Source organism: Zerene cesonia, chromosome 25, assembly GCF_012273895.1.
Source record: "Zerene cesonia ecotype Mississippi chromosome 25, Zerene_cesonia_1.1, whole genome shotgun sequence".
NCBI lineage: Eukaryota > Metazoa > Arthropoda > Insecta > Lepidoptera > Pieridae > Zerene > Zerene cesonia.
In genome coordinates, this window is record NC_052126.1 from 3,552,296 (window position 1) to 3,572,581 (window position 20,286).

The 20,286-nt window shown below is 36.0% G+C and overlaps 1 protein-coding gene across 1 annotated transcript in view; it reads left to right on the top strand.

The window, feature by feature from the left end:
• The window catches only part of LOC119836716 (structural maintenance of chromosomes protein 4), a 51,122-nt gene that overhangs the window by 21,811 nt on the left and 9,025 nt on the right, over positions 1 to 20,286 (top strand). Inside the window, exons 3-13 of the mRNA XM_038362149.1 lie at positions 13,161 to 13,337; positions 13,629 to 13,733; positions 14,221 to 14,408; positions 14,956 to 15,096; positions 15,851 to 16,019; positions 16,764 to 16,876; positions 17,186 to 17,398; positions 18,015 to 18,137; positions 18,665 to 18,782; positions 19,233 to 19,435; positions 20,062 to 20,246. Coding sequence (XP_038218077.1) covers positions 13,161 to 13,337; positions 13,629 to 13,733; positions 14,221 to 14,408; positions 14,956 to 15,096; positions 15,851 to 16,019; positions 16,764 to 16,876; positions 17,186 to 17,398; positions 18,015 to 18,137; positions 18,665 to 18,782; positions 19,233 to 19,435; positions 20,062 to 20,246 — 1,735 coding nt within the window. The remainder of the gene's footprint in view (positions 1 to 13,160; positions 13,338 to 13,628; positions 13,734 to 14,220; positions 14,409 to 14,955; positions 15,097 to 15,850; positions 16,020 to 16,763; positions 16,877 to 17,185; positions 17,399 to 18,014; positions 18,138 to 18,664; positions 18,783 to 19,232; positions 19,436 to 20,061; positions 20,247 to 20,286) is intronic.

Here is a 20,286-nt window from a genome sequence, read left to right on the forward strand (position 1 = left end):
TTCTATATAGATTGAAAGAGGGATAGCATAAAGAAAAACTTGTTTATATCATTCTATTTATTTAACAAGGCAGTAGGTATTCTCGAAAAAACGTGTTGTATGACAGCTGTAAAAATTCAAATAACATATCCACATATTTAGAGGTCACATTATATTAAGCAGCATCTTATCGTCATCCAGACGCTTTGCTCCTCCATACGTTTCTTCAGTCGAAATTTTTTAGGACACTTTGTTGCAGGGTCCATCGTATAATTTGTATAAGAGAACGCCTGTTGTTCGCGCATAGCATTTCATATTGCACTCGCCAGCGTACGTCTTGTGGTTGTTCGCACACACGAGCTTCCCAGGTGCGCACGCACAATAGTAGTAAGGGTATCTGTGCGCGTAGATTGTTGAGACGAGAGCCATCAGAGCAACTGAAACACACGTCACGCACGTCTTGGTTAGTAAGCTCTAAGAGTTTTAGCTGGGACATCCTATAAACAAAGACACGATACGTGAAATCTACACAAGATTAGTACGTTTGAGATTTATTCGTAAGTCGTTTTAGATTTAGTCGTTACACTTACACCTCTTCAAATGGATTGCCGACAGCAATATGGAAAGGGATTAGGAAAGGATTGAAGATAGGAATTAATGAAAAGACTGGGAAGGGTAAGTAAGAGGATATGGGCCTCCGGCTTCCCCACTCACCGAACGAAACACAGCAGTATGCTATTTCATGCCGGTCTTCTGTGGGGGTGTGGTACTTCCCCGGTGCGACCTGGCCTAGTTCGTGCCGAAGCGTGCTCGACTACCACATAAATGTTTGTTATTCTTACACGTACAAACTTCTGATTGGAACTCTATGCAATTCGCCACAGATTGTAAGCTCGGATAAGCACATAGGATATTTCTTACCGGGGTACTACATATATGAATAAAGGTGCTGGCTTCAGCATGTAAAATGGTTACTCTAAATCAAGATTTCGCCGATAAATCTTCCAAATTTCATCGGATTAAACGTTCCTATACTCTGGTTTAATTTGACTAAAAGTTATCCACAGCATTTGCATTTCTTTTTATGTTATTGAAAAGCAAACGAGCAGACGCATTGCCTGGTTGAATGCAAATGCGCCCCCCACAGACGTCCATTTTTTTTTTTTGTCACAGTGGGCAATGGAGCTGGTGGGACGCCTGATGGTAAGCGCTACCACCGCCCATGAACATTTGTAGAGGCGTAAAGTCGATTACAGACCTTTCGCCTCTACAAATGGATTGCCGACTTTAAATTGGGAAGGGATTAAGAAAGGATTGGCGAGAGGAATAAAGGAAAGGACTGGGAAGGAGAAGGAAAAGGATATGGGCCTCCGGCTCCCCCACTCACCGAACGAAACACAGCAGAATGCTATTTCACGCCGGTCCTCTGTGGGGGTGTGGTACTTCCCCGGTGCGAGCTGGCCCAATTCGTGCCGAAGCGTGCTCGACTACCACATATAAAAACATAATGTTATGGGTGCTGCCTACCCGAAAAAAGCATATTCTCAATTTGTTATAAAGATTGAATAAAGACTTACTAAATAGAAGGAACGTCTTCATCTTGCACTGCTAGAATGGAGAGTGACTATGAATGTCAAGTTTTATAAATGCTACATTTCGTTATTTTTTTAAAATAATTACAATCCAATGATGTGGTAACATTAATTACGTAAATTGATTTTTACGAGTTAATTGAAACATGCATTCGAAAAATTATACACGTTATACCTAAATTGATTTATCCGTCCGTTTGTTACCTTCTAAACCTTACCTTGTTTTCAAAACTAGTTCTCAATTCAAAACTCTTAATATTTACGTGTTAATTAATTAGGTTTGATGAATTCAAATTAAGACTATATAAATTAATGTTACCTAATTCTTATTAGGATTGTATTTTTTCTAAAGTGCTTAAAGAAACAAATTGTACTTGAAAAGCCTCATGTGTTCAGCTATCGGTCATCAGCCAGCCAAAGCCATCCAACGGAGTCGGAAATAGTTAAATTTGGATATATTTTAATACTCATCCTTTTGGAAGATATGGAACATTTCTGCGGCTTAGATTTTTTTGTTAAAAAATCAGACTATATGTTACTAGCTTTCCGCCCGCGACTTCGTCCGTCTGTTCAAAAGAAATGGCTCCGGCGATTTAAATAAAAAAATACATATTGTACATACATATACAGGAGGTTTCGGGGGTGATTAATAAATCTAACTAAGTTCCATATATAGAAAACTTATTTCTTTGTGTTTTCAAGAAATGAAAAACTACTTCAATTTCCTAAAAATAACAATAGGTTAATTTTGTCATCATCTGTAATGATGTCATAGGTCATCTAATTTTCTTTATTTTAATAAATCAATAACAAAATTAATAGGTGCTTTATTTTCTATATCATTTATTCAATGGTAATTTCAATATTTTCGACCAGAAACGTGTTTTCTTATACCGAGATATTTCACAAAATTCGCATAGCTAAACTGATCCACATATATCCATTTCATCCATATATATCATTCTTGTATGTGCATATTGCTACATATTAACTATCTATAATGTATACGTTTCTCTAGTCGAAACTTTATAAAACGCCTACGTGCGGCACGGTCCGTCGTACAGTTTGTATAAGTATCGACCGGTTCTCTTTGAATCGCAGTTCATATTGCACTCGCTGTCGTAGGTCTTGAAGTTGTTTGCACACAAGGGCTGGATTGGTGCACACCGACAGATCAGCACGGGTTTATCTGCGTAGATTGCGGCGACTAGAGCCAGCAGAGCCACTGAAATACAGATCAGGGTTAGGTTAGGTTAGAAACGGCTTGTAATCTGATGGTGGGCTTGTTTACAGGCGGCCGCAGTCGGGGTAGTGGATGATTTCATATGAGCTCCCACGACCTCGGCGAATAGCGCGGGAAGAGGGGACACAGTGGAGTTTAGTCGGTAGGTCCATTGCCTCCCTAGGCAGTGGGAGTCCGACAAAACCCACGGCCTTTCCCCGCGCCGTGGGTATGCATGAGCATTCTCCACTTAAAAAAAATGGTTAGAAACGGCGGGAAACATGTTAGTTATGTCCCAACTAGGGGACTCACCAATCCAACAAGCAAATCGATTTACATAACGCTATGCTGTTCTAGCTAGAAGAAGGAGAGCTATCCTTTAATTAGGACATCCAATCTATCAAACAAATCGGTTTAGCTATTGTTATGTTAATGTTAAGAATTTTTGATTCTTAACATTGACACAAAGGAAGGTGGACTCCAAGATAGAGGCTGATCGAGTTTTGGGTTGAAAAGTTATATGTACCCATAGAGAAGATCAATAAATACTTTATTATTATCATTGATAGGCGAATATAAATATAAATAAAAGACGAGCTGAGCCCCGCGATTCCACCGCGTATGTCAGTTTCCCGTAGGAATATTGAGATAAAAAGTTGCCTATATGTTATTCCAGTTGTCCAGCTATCTACGTACCAAATTTCATTACAATCGGTTAAGTCGTTTTTGCATGAAAGAGTAACAAACATACACACATCCTTACTAATAGTAGTAGTAGTAGTATTATAATTCTAGTACTAATCTACCTTAGTAGAAATTAGAATAAGCAAGAATATCAATCGAATATAAGTAATTCATTAGTTTTTTCCAATTACTGATTATAGGATCAGATATAGTCGACATACATAGATATAATTGATTCAATTTGTAAATATTCAATTTTAGAACTTATAGCTATTTCCATTTATAAGCACGAAAATGACGATGGTTTGATGGATGTATGTTTTTTTTAAGTCTTTCACGCAATAGCGACTCTCAAGTATGTATAAAATTTAATATAGCGTTTTATGAAATATTATTGTTATTGTTGTCAGAATAAGAACGTAGGTTAATTTTTACTCGTATACCAGACGAGAGAGAAGATTTGATCCCCACCTAGTAGGTAGATTATATGCGCCAATTTTGTTATTAATGTTTTGAATGTTTGTGGAAGTTTATTTATTATGACATATTATTATTATTACTTACAGCTTTATGAATGGATAGCTTTTGCTTTTTTCACTCTATCTATTAAAAAAATATCAAAATCGGTTGTATAGTTTTAAAGATCTAAGCGTACATACATACAGACGCGGGAAGCGACTTTGATTTATACTATATAGTGATACTCACTCAATAAAAATAACGTCTTCATCTTGAACAATAAAAGCTAAAGCAACGATGGATTGGTTTTATATTTTCCTAAATTCACTAATTATGTTCGAGATATAAGTATGGCTAATTGAAGTGACGTTAATTATATAAATTGATTTGAACGTGTTATTTGCAACGCGTTGGAGAAAGAGAAACGCATGCTGTTAGAACGTTTTATCCAAATGATTGTTGTATTGTAAATAGGCTGTGTAATGTTTTACGATCTCTATACTTTCGAGGGAAGTGTATTCGATTGAAGATGCGCAAATGCGAATGATTTCTGACTAACTGTTCGCCCCAACTTATTGCTTGCCGTGGTACATATATAGCCTACTAACTGCGCCCCGCGGTTTCACCCGCGTAAGTCGGTATCATAAAAAGTTGCCTATATGTTATTCCAGTTGTCCAGCTGTCTACGTACCAAATTTCATTGCAATCGGTTCAGTAGTTTTTGCGTGAAAGAGCAATAAACACACACACACATCCTTACTAACTTTCGCATTTATAATATTAGTAGGATGTCACTCAGTGAAGTTGCAACTTTCCAATTGTGAATTTTCGAAACCGGTGCAGCTTTTTTGCGTGAAAACGTTAGGAACAAAAAAAAAAGTTGAGAGGTGTCAAGGGACACCCGGATGGAACGAAATTCCTTTCGTTTCTAAAAGAGAGAGAAAGAGAGAGAAGGAGAGAGAGAGAGAGAGAGAGAGAGAGAGAGAGAGAGACAGAGACAGACAGAGAAACATGCGCACGCTGCACAGCTTACAATAGCTTACTATAGCTAAAATTGTGGTTATAAATTTTCGTGAGAATTTTTTTCCGTCTAGCCCCCTTTCACAACGCGCGATAAGGAACTGTGTTCCAAAAATTTTCCTCTTTATAATATAAGTGTAGATATTAAATTGTAAAACCGTCATGTTCATGTCATAAACACCTATCATACTTACCCAAGTAATTTATTATTTATCATAACATATTATATAACCATTAACAAACAATATTATACTTCTAACAAACATGTAATTACATAAACTAAGATATCGTTAATTCATCGTAACTCCAAGGCCACTTCAAAGCCGTCAATTGCTTTCATCATAATGTCGAACTTCACTCGTATTTTTGGCACGGGACTGCTTTCCGGTTCGCCTGTTACACGGTAACGCCGCAAAATTGTTGATAGGGCTGTTTTAATGGATATCATCGCGTACTGGTAACCTGGAAGAGATTGTCGGACTGGGAAAAGGTATACCATAGCTTTTTTTTTAATGTCATAGCGGGCAACTGAGCTGGTGGCTCGCCGATGGTAAGCGATCACCACCGCCCATGAACATTCGCAAAGGTGGCTCTGCGAATGCGCTGCCCGCTTTTATGGGGTAAGTGAAATGGAAAGGATTAATGACAGGATAGAAGGAATGGACTGGGAAGGATGAGGAAAAGGAAATGGTCTCATATATAGCAAATTTATGCTCCATTAGTACTATACACATATGCTATAGAAGCTATATTTGCTTACCGGTTTGTTATAATTACTGTACAAATCTGAATGCGGTTAACAGTTTTTATACTTTATAGTAAATGAGAAAATGTTAATGTGAAATATTATAAATGTGAAAGTTTTATTGTTTCGAAGTTTTTATCTCGATTAAATGCTCCCTTGCGATAAAACAGAAAATTGAATGTCCGGGCGGACCTGGGACGAGGATCTAGTTTATAAATAAAGTTCACTTACCAAGACAATTCCGTGGTCCATAACTGAATGGTATATAAGCGCAGGGGTGCATTTCTTTTATCTCATCTGTTAAGAACCGGTCGGGGTCAAAGCTTTCGGCATCCGGACCCCAAACATTCGGATTTCTATGTAGACCATAAATGCTTACTGTTACACCAGCTCCTTTGGGAATTGTAATGTCTTTATCTAAAAATAATAGGTAATAATAAGAAAGAATATAAAAAAAAATATTGATCCATTCCTTACATAAACATTTTATATGTGGCTTCAATTCTTGAAACAAAAACTTATAACTATGGACACTAGTAGTATTTATTAGTAGTACTATCTAAACTAGGCCGAGCCTGTATCTTAGATGACAGTATCTTCCCACTATGTACTTAATTTAATTTAGTACAATATATCAAAACAGTATATCGCGAAATATATAGGTATAATATTAGATTACCGTTAATTACTATAAGGTATATTTATATTCTGTCTGCATCGTTAATTTTTTCAATAATAAATATTTAGGCTTATTGGACCTAACAATACTGTAGTACCATAATATAATAATATAAACGTGATTTTTTTTACTTACATTTAAATATCAAATATGTATTTATGATGCACGAAGTGTAACTATGAAGACCCAGAGAGCTATACATAGAAAAACAACAGCGTTTACCGTACAATAGTAAGAATTTGCCTTTCACTTACGTAGCGGAAAGTCTTCAGTTGCGGTTCTTATGATGAAAGGCACCGGTGGGAATAATCTTATGGTCTCTTTTATAACGCTCTCTAAGTATTTTAGTTTTGGTAGATCATCCTTTTCCAGAAGGCGTTCTGAATCTCCAAAGACTTCAAAGATTCTGGACACAAGATAAGTAATTAATATATGTACCAGTATATAAGCATATTATACACCATTTAAAATATTTCAACATACGCCAAAGAATGACAGGATTATTTTAGGAACCTATTTACAGAGGGGGTGCTAACACAGCCTTGTACAGTTGGTCAGCTCCTTGTAATGGAAACAGAGTATAATGAACTTATAATGTGTACGTGTAGGAAAAAGAAGATCAAATATATAGGTACATACTCTTCGAAAACTTTCTGTTGTATCTCTGGATATTTTGCAAGAAGTTTAAGGGTGAAACACATCGAGACAGCTGAAGTGTCGGTTGCTGCCACAATAAATGTCAATACCTCTTCACGCAGCTCAGTATTGCTATAATAGTGACCACCACCATGATTTATTAAGATATCAAGGAAAGTTATTTCTTGGTTTTGTAGTTGATCTAAAATTGGTAACATTTACATATGAGACGGATCTTATTCCTCCTTTCTTTAGGCATGGATTGAATAGTAAACAACCTTACCTGTTATGTGGTAATCGTTTTCTATTCGTTTTTGTAGTGCATTCCTCTTTTCTATTACCTTCAAATTAGAATTATTTTGATATGAATATATAAGATATGTGATAAAAATTAAGGATGCCTTTAAAGATGCAACATTAATACCTCGTCAGTGAAGTCGTGTATGATTTTAGTTGCTTGCATTAGTTTTTGATACTGAGGAAACAATTTGTATAACCAATCTGTCTTGAGCCAGGGTTGAAACATTCTCTCGCAGCAGTATCGCATTGCGTCATTGGTTGCTATTAAAAAGGCGTTGTCGTGGTTATCTTGAGAATTTAACGGGACGCCCATTCCTGTTTCTATAAGAAGGGAGTATAGAGAAGTTAAGTATGTATTGTATATGTATTATTTACGAAAGCAGTTATCGCACTGTAAAAATTTTAAATTAAAATGAATAGGCGTTAAAAATAATTTCACGTGGATATTATAGCAGGAATTTTTAGGTTTCGAGTTTGCTTTATAACCGAGAACTAGGTTTGTTCTATGCAATGCATTGAGCGGCTAGCATTTTTGTGATAATGCCTTTTGTATATTCAATTGTTATTTATTCTATTTATTCATGGTCATTTAATACTGTACCCATAACAGAGTCTAAATTGTACGCGTTAATTTGTAGCCAAATCTTAAATCTGCCAGCGCCTGCCATCGGCTTCAGTAAATCAGCTAATTTGTTACTTTGCCTTGCGAAAATTTTGACAAAGTTGGCGATGACCTTTGGACTGAATGCTGGTATTGCAATTTTACGACGCGGTCTCCAAACTGACACTGAAATAGAAACATTAAGAAATAAATACCTGCTCGTAGACACAGTCATTGCTTTAATTAAACTCCAGTGGGTAAAAGTGGGGTTAGTTTGAATATTGTATATTGCATGACATATCGAAAGGAATTTAAAATATTGTACATAAAATATACGTAATGTATTATTTATAGATTAACGTACCAGGTGCAAAGATCATAGCATTACCAATGACTGGTTTTGTGAAGCGAATCAAATCGTCCTTCTCTAACATATTTCTTAATACTTTTTCTGCGAATGTTGGCTCTGTAATCACTGAAAATGCATAAAACATAGATGGAAGTTATTGAAGTGATACTTTTTATGAGAAGGTAAACCGCTTCGTTTTTTTTTTATTTTATTCATAAAGGTACCTTACAGCTGTTTATAAGAAATTATTAATATATTTATAAATTATGAGATACGCCAATTAAAAGGCACACCAATAACTGAAAAATTGTGTGACATAAACTATGCAAAAACTACAACTACAACTTCCCTTATATAAAATAAAGAGTTCAAGGTAAACTTAAATACAATTACTTATTTACACAATATAACTAATACAATAACATTAAGGATGAGTAAGGAACAGTTATATAACGCGTTATGGCGAGTCTAGCTGGCTTCCCTTTCTCCGTCTAAGAATTTATGATTTTTTCCGAGTCTTTTTTTATTTTATAGCCATATAAATCATTATTGCAATAATATCAACCATTTAATTCATTTCAATCTAGAATATTTCTGTTAAGTATTGTTATTTAAATCTAATTCATAAGAAACTCGATACTCACTGTAGTAATATATGAAAGGTCCAAGCGACGACAGCAATACTCCACCTCGCTTGGTTGTTACTTGACTATAATGTATCAATTTCTTTATAATCACTACGAAATATTTTCCATCGTTATAATCAATTCATCACTGTATAGTATAGAAACTTGATAAAGTACAAAAAATACGCACGTTCCGGACTTATCAAGAAATATAAAGAACTTCCAAAATACGGAATGTCGTCTTTACATCCTCCCGCTTTGTTAACCGTTGTACATATTTGTCTTTTATAACGATATATACACATAAATAAGATCAGTAATAAGCAAGAGAATAACATCACAGCCATTTCTAAAAATGGTACTGTCTCTGTATAATTATAAATTTGTAATGAAACCTTATGCAATCTTGGCACACTTTTATGTTTATGGTCTGATAATAAAAAGGACCATTTGTGTGTCGATGTTTTTTTAATTGAAAATGCTGTTGGATAGCGATTCTTCTCGCGAGGTGAAAATTATTGATTTGAAATTTAGGCTGTTTGTAATGTAACGTATTATTGTATTTTAACCGACGTTTTATTATAATTTAACGCATTATTTTAATTGAATGCCTACTGACGTCAAATCGTTATATGGGAATATATTTCAGGTGTTTCTGCCCTAACCTGATCCTAATTGCTCAAGCCTAATTTTCTAGAATATAATATATAGAATCTGTGTTTAGGGGTCAAACACAGATTCTATTTACGAGTACTTCATTATTATTTGTATATTTTAACCGTCACCTTAATCCATCTTGTACTTTTTTAATAAACGAAATGTTTCGACAGGTAACATTATGTTATGTCGGGACGTGAGATCCCCATGGTACTTAAAGTCCTAAAGTGGCGTCCGGCTTAACGCGAGATAGATTATGAGCTAAGTGCATTAACAATTTTACAGTGATTATGTCACACACATGTGACACATTAACTTGTGGTCATCCCAAATCATCATATCCTATAGTATTTTTCTCTTTCCTTTGAAATTTGTACCTAGTTGTAGTTTATATCTTCGGGTCTTATGATTTCCGTCACTTTATATTTTTATTGTGTCTTTAGCTTTTTAGTACATTAATTTTTGCAATATTTTAATGTGATATATCTACAAAAATAAATATAATATAATTCGGTTTTAAGCTATCAACTAGCTGAACCACGGACGTCCTGTCTTCGCGTGATCTGTAAAACGCTGGAAGGTTAAACTCTGACGATAACAATATAAGCATTAGCGGACTCGGTGCAGTCATTGTGATTCAATGCACATTTTGCTAAATTAATTATTGTATGCCTAATCGATAGTTAGGTGTATTATAAACCTGAAGATTTTTTTTTGTTTGTTTGTTTGAACGCACTAATCTCAGGAAATACTGGTCCGATTTGAAAAAATATTCAAGTGTTAGATAGCCCATTTATTGAGGAAGGCTATAGGCTATATTATAAGTATCATGGGCGAAGCCAGAGCGGACCGCTGGTTCTAACTATACGACCAGCAACCTTTTCCTCACCCACTCGAGTCTATTCTTTTATTCCCGCCGTAAATCCTGTCCTAAACCCTTATCTCTATTAATAAATAGATTCTTATACATATGGTAGGTACATTCACGCAGTTAATTAAACACATTAACGCGCACAACATTGTTGCGATAAATTAATAATGCTAGTGTTTTATAGCCATTCTGATAATTGATTTTACGTTTTTATTTTTATTCAATTTAGCGCACCGTCTATTTCATTTTTACAACTGTTCACAGGTGATAATGTAAATAGCGGGGTAATTAAAGTTCATTGTAGTTGCTGAGTTTTACATTATTTGTAGTCACACACTGTCAGGCTTCAGAAATTAAAATGATTATTTGATATTGTAGAAAAGAAAGCATTTTGGCTTGTGTACGATACACATTTTTTTTATTCTTATACACATGTGATTCAATTGTTTTGCAATGTTATATTGTGGCTTATGTATTAACTCTTTACCTTCAGTGGATTGTATATAACTGTTATGTAATAATCAATAATTTATTGCAAAAAAAGGATTGATGTACGTACAAAGCCTAACCTAGGTTTAAGAATTTTCTTTCGAATATTCACGCTCGGATCCCTCGATGTGAACATTTTTATGTTTCGAGTTGGTCCGTTCGCCCTTGTGAGACATTTAATCCTTCTAGAAACTTCATTGGAATAAGTACTAACATTTAATGATGCATCCCAAAAACATTTCTTTGCACCCACAGCCAAGCCATATTCTCCAGACATTATTTCGTATCAGTGTCACGTTATAACAAAACTCTGTTAATATTAAATAAAAGACCATGTTAAGGAGAGTAAAACAATTGTTTATTGTTACAATAGATTTTGTGGTTTTAGATAACTATAGGGGTCATAGTTTGGGTCATAGTTCGGGTTATAGTTCGGGTTATAGAACGGATAGTAGGGATAGGGATACGGGTACTGATTGTAGGGATAAAAATTATTATTATTAGTCGTTAGCATGCTTATGAGGTCCTCGCATGTTCCTCTATAGAGAACTTGTAATGTTCTGCCGCCCGGCCCCGAGCAGTGCATGTCGCATTCACTCGGGTATGTCTTTAAGTTGCTTGCGCATACGGGAGGCGCTGGCCCGCAGCCGCATAGCGGCCTAAGCTCTGCATCGACGAACAGGAACGTCGCTAAAATTCAATAAGGATATGTTAGTTCTGTTTCACAATGCGTTAGTGGGACTGAATGTATGAGCGTGGAGAAATTAAAGAGAGTTTTAAACCAAACTGCCCATTTTCCTCATGATCACGGAACCACATGTCTGCTTTAAGTAGATATTGTACAGAGCTGATATTCTGAGTGTATTCTCGGGCGCTCCATACAAAATACATTTTATGTTACTCATTGGGAAAAGAATTGAGAAAAAAAACTAGGTATACTAGCTCAACTGTACACTTAATATTATAATGAAGAAACTTTTGTAATTTGAATGACTGAATGTTTCACGACGTTCGAAATTCGAATAATTTTGTTAATAGTGCCGCCAAATTAGATAAATGATAAGAGGCTTATTCATACGAAAAGAAATAATAAAGGCGTTCATACTTACCAAACAATACTACTAAAATCTTCATTTTATGACTATGAAGTATCACGGCAAACTGATCGATCATCAGGGAGGCTGACTTTATATACGTTTATCGATTTTTAATTTAAAAATTATATGTTAAATTTAATAATATAGTATATTAAGGGCAGTTTGAAAAATTGATTTTTCATAGACATAAAATATATTTTTATTAAAAGGTTATTTATATCTTTATCTGTGGCTTTAGGTACGGTATGTTTATGTGTTATTCACGTTATGACATAAAAATTGATTGTAATATATTACTTAATTCAACTTTTACCAGCTGTAATGGAAGTTTATTTTGAGAAATTTAGATAAAACGCATACCGATGTTCGTATATCATTTGAGGTTTATGGGAGTTTAATTAGGCCAGGATTTTAAGGAGCATAATAAATAAATTTTAGAAGCTGACAGTCATAACAACAGTAAACAGCGGGTGCCTTCTAGGGACGCGCTCCGTCTAAGAGCACGTGTTGGCTTACCAGCAGGCGTGATCGTGGTCAAGCGCTTCCCTTGTGTCCGTTAAAAAAATGCATATTCACAAACACAAACCATTTATTTATTCAATTAGACTTATTATAGGAGCACTTTTGATTAGTCACAACATGTATTTTACGCTTTTCATATGTAATTACAGCTTCACTGGAAACCGGTTATAGTAAAAAGCCTACTATCCTACTAATATTATAAATGCGAAAGTTTGTAAGGATGTGTGTGCGTTTGTTGCTCTTTCACGCAAAAACTACTGAACCGATTACAATTACATTTGATACGTAGACAGCTGGACAACTGGAATAACATATCGGCAACTTTTTATCCCGATATTCCTACGGGATACGGACTTACGCGGGTAAAACTGCGGGGCGCAGCAAGTATTTCATAAATTCTTCTTTTCGATTTTGATTTTGACACCCATTTAACGGACAGATTTAATGAAAACTCCCTACACTCATCAATGATTGGTGATAATACAATAATTTCATGAGTTGATCTTGCTATCCTGATTGGGAACGCCACGTTTAATTAATTACCTTACGTATACTCTGTGTATGAGCACGTTAGACAATAGTTGATTCCATCATTCATGTGTGATTTTAGTTCTTTTATCATTTTCTTATAGGAAGGAGAGAGCTACACGGTCGTGCCGAACAGCGAGATTGTGGTATCCAGGACAGCGTTCAAAGACAACTCGTCATTCTATAATTTAAACGGAAGGCGGGTTCAGTTCAAGGAGGTAGCGAAGATGCTGCGGTCCCATGGCATTGATTTGGATCACAATCGGTTTCTTATATTGCAAGTATGTGTTTTGATTGTGTATGTTTCATTATTGTTGATGAGATGCGTTAGACTGTCTGTGAACGATTGAACAGTTAGAATTTTCAGCCTAATTAAGCTTTTTTTGGGGTTTTTTACCTAAAACTTTCGTCATTTGGGCCTATTTTAAAATCTCAATTGTTACCTCCCAACTCGCGGCCTTTGATTGTATTGTTTTTTTTTTTTAGTAAACGAATGTTTATAGTAAAAGTTATAGAACAAGCTAATGTTTACAAAAACCTATAGCACTTTGTTAATATCGTATTTTGTTTAGGGTGAAGTGGAACAGATAGCCATGATGAAACCAAAGGCGCAAACGGAGCACGAATCGGGAATGTTAGAATACTTGGAAGATATCATCGGAACATCGAGATATAAGGTGAAGATTGGTTTCTAATTTCATACATGTCAGGTTATAAACAGAAAGGAAAATTCCACTTGGCCGTCATTTTTTCTCCATACGGTATTTTCCTTTGTTAACCCGGGGTAAATAACAAAATATATCATCTCTATCGAACAGGAATGATGCAGTTTTTAACTAGAGAAAGAGTGTTCAAATAGATTCGAGTTCGAGAACCATAAGAGTTAATGTTTTATTTAGAAATAACATAAATTAATCCTGAGTCTTGAGAAGTAATTCTGGTTTTGTTTTCATTTTGCAATGAATTAAACAAAATGTATGCTGAAGTCAAACCAATAGATCTTAAGAGATTTTATAATACCTTCTTTTTATTATTTAAAGAACATAAGTTATTCGTAAACAGTAATCCATTATGTAAATACGCAAATAGACTTAAGGTCTCTTTTTTCCTTAACATTTCTTAAATTCCCATAAAATATCTATGTAACATGTTATCCACATACAGGAACCAATTGAAAAGCTAGCCGTCAAAGTAGAAGAATACAGCGAAATGAGAAAGGAGAAGTTGAACAGAGTGCGTCTCGTCGAACAAGAGAAGCAGAGACTGGAACAGCCGATGAGGGAGGCTGTGGAATTAGTGGAACTCACTAATACCGCTGTGCGAACTAGGAATGTGCTCTTGCAGAAGTATATGTAAGTAATCTGTGTATAAAAGAGTGTTTGTTACCACCGGTTATAACTCAAGAACGGCTCAACGGATTTTGATGATGTTTTTTAAATTTGGAAACGTATATCCGAACGGACTCTGGGCAAGCCTTTAGACAGACACAAAAATAAAAATGCCTATATGGAATAAGGACCATATGGGCATATTTTGTATACCTATAGTATTTAATTTTGGACTAGCTAGGGGGAAACCCTATGACGTATTAAAGCAATACTTGTTCCAGTGTGGGAAAAAGATAGACCTATTGTAGGAAAGGTGTTCGATTAAATGGTAAACGTATTTTTATTATGTCCCCTTTAATTATAATTTTTCTTGTTAATAGAACCTATTATGTCTTCTGGATGTATTGTCCCCCTAAATTGTACTGATTGTCATAATATTAATTGTAATATATTTATGACAGATAACTGTACACTCCTAATAAGCATTTATATATATAAACACTGTCAAAAAAGCAAATAATAATACATATATAAAAAATGTATTTTTAAAGGCATTTAAATTGTATTACAGCCACGAAACTAATAAAATAATAGAGAGCAAGAAAAAAGAATTGGACGAATTGAAGGAGAATTTGGGCAAAATAGACGAGAAGCTGGCGGAAATCAAACAGCAGCTGCGTGACAAGACTACGGAACTGAAGCATGGAACGCAGTGAGTCATTGTTTCTTTTCTGGTTTTGATAGGTGTAATGATTTTTTCTGTTCTTTAAATATTTGTGATTTGTAAATCATTTGTATGCTATGAAACTAAAAACTAAATATTAAATGTATAATATAAATATATCGAGAATGATATGTATAGACATACTGGAATCTTAGTATCCCATTTAAATTATGTTGAATATAAATATATTGGAATTGAGTTTACTTTCTCATAACTCAGTCAAAAATGTTTATATTTTACTAGCTGCACCCGGCAAACGCTGTTCTGCCTTACTCTTATCGTTTAGTGGTATGAAAAATAGATGTTAGCCGATTCTCAGACCTACCCAATATGCTTACCAAATTTCAGAGGAATCGGTCAAGCCGTTTCGGAGGAGTATAGAGACTAACATTGTGACACGAGAATTTTATATATAAGATTTAAAAAACACATTGCTTATACATATAGCTTAACTGGTGCCTATCCTAGGTAACTGAATAGCCTGTACTTTTAAGTCACCAGACCCTCACTACTCAATTTATTGGACCACATCCCCACTGCATTTTTTTTTTAAGAGAATAAAAAAAAAGAAATACAAAACACTGATATAATAAAAAGTATATATTTAGGTACATTAGATTTGGAACGCTGTCTTAAAAACGCAGTTGGCAAGAAACTCTATAATCATATTCGTTCATATGTAGATATTAAATTATTTTCTTTTAATTTTACACAAAAATTTAAGAAATGTATATGCATTCAGACAATTCGACGACATGCAGAAGAAAAAGGACGAAATCGGTGAAAAGTTGCAAATGTCGAAACGTAAGTTGGTGTCCGTGCAAGCGGATAACACGCAAGCGAACAAGAAAAAGGGAAATCTAGAGGAGCTGCTGAAGAACGAAAGGGGAAAACTTATCGAATTGGAATTGGTGAGATTTTGCTAATCCTACTATCCTACTATCCTACTAATCCTATCCTACTAATATTATAAATGCGAAAGTTTGTAAGGATGTGTGTGTGTTTGTTGCTCTTTCACGCAAAAACTACTGAACCGATTGCAATGAAATTTGGTACGTAGACAGCTGGACAACTGGAATAACATATAGTCAACTTTTTATCCCGATATTCCTACGGGATACGGACTTACGCGGGTGAAACCGCGGGGCGCAGATAGTGTTTCCATAGTTATACTTTCGTAAGGAAACGTTTGTGTCTTTTTATGTATTAAATGAGAGTAAAGTATAACTTTATTCCTATTTTCACATGAAAGTTAGGTACAGTACTTTTAAATACATGGTTTGCTTAATATCTAGAGTTGTGAGAGACTGGTGTCTGCAATAAGTTTCATAAGAACCTAGGGTACAACTCACGAGCACTTCATAGACCTGTTCCTGCAGTAGAAAATATATAGGCTGATGATGGATGATGACGATGATGATGATGATGATTTATTAAAATGTAAACATTTTTATACAAATACAAATTACTCAGTCGATTTTTATGCCCTGTTAATATGTACAAAATACTTTAATAAATTATATAAAAGCATAGATCCGCGTCTATGAAAAATGTAAGCAAGACAAACAAACATACACATAGCACCAATATGCTTATGTATATGTTTGTTTATTTTCTATTAATTGTAATAATACAGTTATTATCATTATTTACAGATACCAGATAAGAATAAACGGGAAATAGCGGACTGTGAGGCGCTGCTCGCCAAACATATGGACAATAAGCGGAATGCTGAAGAAGAATTGGAAACGGCTATGGCCGGTGTAAGGTAAATACTATGTAGAATTACAAAATAAATAGGAAGAAAGAACATTTTTGAGAAATTTTGAAAGACTAGACAAAATTTGACCACGAAGTGAGATTCGAACCGGCGTCTTTTTGCCAAACCGTAGCTATGCCTCTCTCGGCCATCCGAGATCAAATTCTATTAATTTCTCCTACTCTTTCGGTTTCATGTGTCTACAGGACCCTCTCGCGAACATATAAATGCTATAAAACTAATATGTAAGAACATTTTAATGACTAGTACAAATTGTAAAGGAAGCAACTAATTGGTCTATTTTCTCATGTATTTCAGGGAAAAAACAAAAGGCCTCCAAGAGCAGAAGGACAAATTGCAGGCGAAACTCATAGATTTGAAGAAAATTGTCGACGAAGCGAACAAAAACTTCAAACTCGCGGAGTCCGAGCTGAAAATCTACTTGAGTACGGAGACCAAGGAGAGGGAGAAATTGGACAATATGAAGGAAGCCTATGAAAAGGCTGTTAGGGATTTGGATGAGAAGAAATCGTAAGTAAATCGATTTAAAAATAAAGAAAATGCTTTAAAAACCGCATCGTTATTGCTATACCGGCTAAGCTTAGCAGGATATAACCATGAAAGTATTAGCTTGACCTCGATCTCGCATGATGGTAAGCTGAGATGTGGTCTAAGCTGGAACGCGCTTACCTAGAAGGTACCTGTATTTTTTTTTATGTCATCGTCGACAATGGAGCTGGTGGGTCGCCTGATGGTAAGCGCTGCCACCGCCCGTGAACATTTGGAGAGGCGTAAGGTCCAATGCAGATCTTACGCCTATTCAAATGGATTGCCGACTGCAAGTTGGAACGGGATTAGGAAAGGATTGAAGAGAGGAATAAAGGAAAGGACTGCGAAGGGTAAGGAAGAGGATAAAATACAAGTTGTAACCCGCGGCATAACTAGCGTGGTACCCGGGTTAAGAGTAGCCTTTGTGCTAATCCAGTCGATAATCTATCTCTGTACCAAATTTCATATAGATACGATAAACTGTTTTCGCGTGCAAGAGTAACATACATCCATACTATAAAAACTATCGCCTTAAAAATATTAGTAGGAATATATTAGTATCAATAAGCATCTTATAAATTAAATTTTCTCTTTTTAGTATGAGAGACAATTTATCAAGAACAGTTCCATCTGAAGAGGCGGAATTGACTCAAGTTAAAGGCAGATTGCAAGCGTTGAAGAATGAAGAAACAGCTATTACTACGGAGGGGAGACAATTGAGGTGCTTTTATTATGTTTTTATCGCGATATTTATAGATTTATTTTACTTAGTTTATGATAGCCATATAGATGGAATCATTCTTACACAGAACATCTAATATATAAAATTCTCGTGTCACAGTTTTCGTTACCATACCTCTCCGAAACGGCTTGACCGATTTTGATGAAATTTTTTGTGCTTATCCGGTATCTATGAGAATCGGCCAACATCTATTTTTCATACCCCTAAATGATAAGAGTAAGGTAGAACAGCGTTTGCCGGGTGCAGCTTGTATAGAAATAAATTATTAAATACTGGCTATCCTAATCAAGATAATTTGATAAACTAATAAAATTAATGTACTGTCACCGAACCTTGATAAGGGTACAGATTTCGAATGAAATCTGTCCGTTTAATGTGAGTCACAATCTTATAAGAAAAGAAATTACATCTCGGCGATCTTAAACAATATAATGTAAAAAATTGTCACCAAGAATTTCGAATTAAGTCTGTCCATTCAAAAAAAAATATATACAATTATATTACAGAGCACAACTGGAAGAGTCGAAGCAAGCAATGAACGCGAACAGATCCCGGGGCAGAGTTTTGGACGCGTTGATGAAGGAGAAACATTCTGGGCGGATACCGGGCATTTTAGGGAGATTGGTAAGCTTTGATTGAGCAAAAGTGGGTAAAATATGTTTATTATAGCAATAATAAAGTTACTTTATCTTATTTGTCATATATCCATATATCATATAACCATTTCATTTAAGTAATCTTTCTCAAAGTGGACGATAACGCCCCCTTGTGGAAGTCTAGACGGTAGAGGTCCAGAAAAAACAACAGGGCAATGAAGCGGTTAGAGGACAATGGCTGATTTTTTTTTTTAATTTAACTCAAATTAAAGCTTGTCTACTCCAAATAATATTTTGTTGTGTTTTTCTGGTAAAAATACAGAAGCAACGTGAAAAAAAGACAAACAGAGTATTTCCAGGTTTTTTCCAGAATAACAATCATCTTTACATACCACATTGTAGTGACCACTGATGATAGTGGTAGCCAAAGAACTAAAAATATATCTTTTTTATGTGAGCTACATTTATTTTTTCACAGGGCGACCTCGGCACTATAGACAGCAAATACGATGTTGCCATATCGACGTGTTGCGGCGCGCTGGACAACATAGTCGTGGACAGCGTGGACACCGCGCAGGCGTGCGTCGAGTTTCTGCGCAGCAACGACATCGGGCGGGCCACGTTCATCGCGCTGGACAAGCAGCAGCATCTGGTGAAGCAATACGAGAAGAAAGTTGTATTGTGAGGATTATTTCTTATCATTATTATTTCTTTTTTTAAAGTGAAACTTCTTTAGAATCGTTGTGATTTCAAACCTGATGCAACGGAAAAAACGAGAAGTGAGTGACACAAATATAAAAATGTATAGAATGAAGCCGGCAAAGAATGAGACAGAAATATACATACTATTTTGTTCATTCTTTTGTCGGTTTACTCAAGTTTCACTTCTATCGTGTGTGAATCATACACACACCTTTTATTATCTCATAGTCGGCAATGGAGCTGGTGGGTCGCCTGATGGTAAGCGCTACCACCGCCCATAAATTTTTGGATGAAGCGTAAGGTCGATTGTAGAGCTCCTGCTTCTACAAATAGATGCCGATTGTAAATTGATTTCCTCATTCTCCATTTCTCACCCTTCCCGGTCTATTCCTTCTTTCCAGTCATCAATCCTTTCAGCCCTTACCCCTTAAAAGCGGGCAGCGGATCCGGAAAGGCACTACCTCTACTCTGTTCACGGGCGGTGATGATCGCTCACCATCAGGCGAACCACCAGCTCAATTGCCCGTTATGACATAAAAATGAAGGACTCTATCTGGACCACCCGTTAATAATATCCAATTGTCCGTCCGTCCGTCCGTCCTTAGCCCGGAGAACGCGCCGCGGCTGTTCGACCTGGTGCGCGTGGGCGAGGCGCGCGCGCGCGCCGCGTTCTACTACGCGCTGCGCGACACGCTGGTGGCGCGCGGGCTGGAGCAGGCGGCGCGCGTCGCGTACGGCGCCGCCAGGCACCGCGTCGTCACGCTCGCCGGTGACGTCATCGAGATCGCCGGTGCGTCCTGAGCTTAACCGACTGTGACGTGAAACGGCTT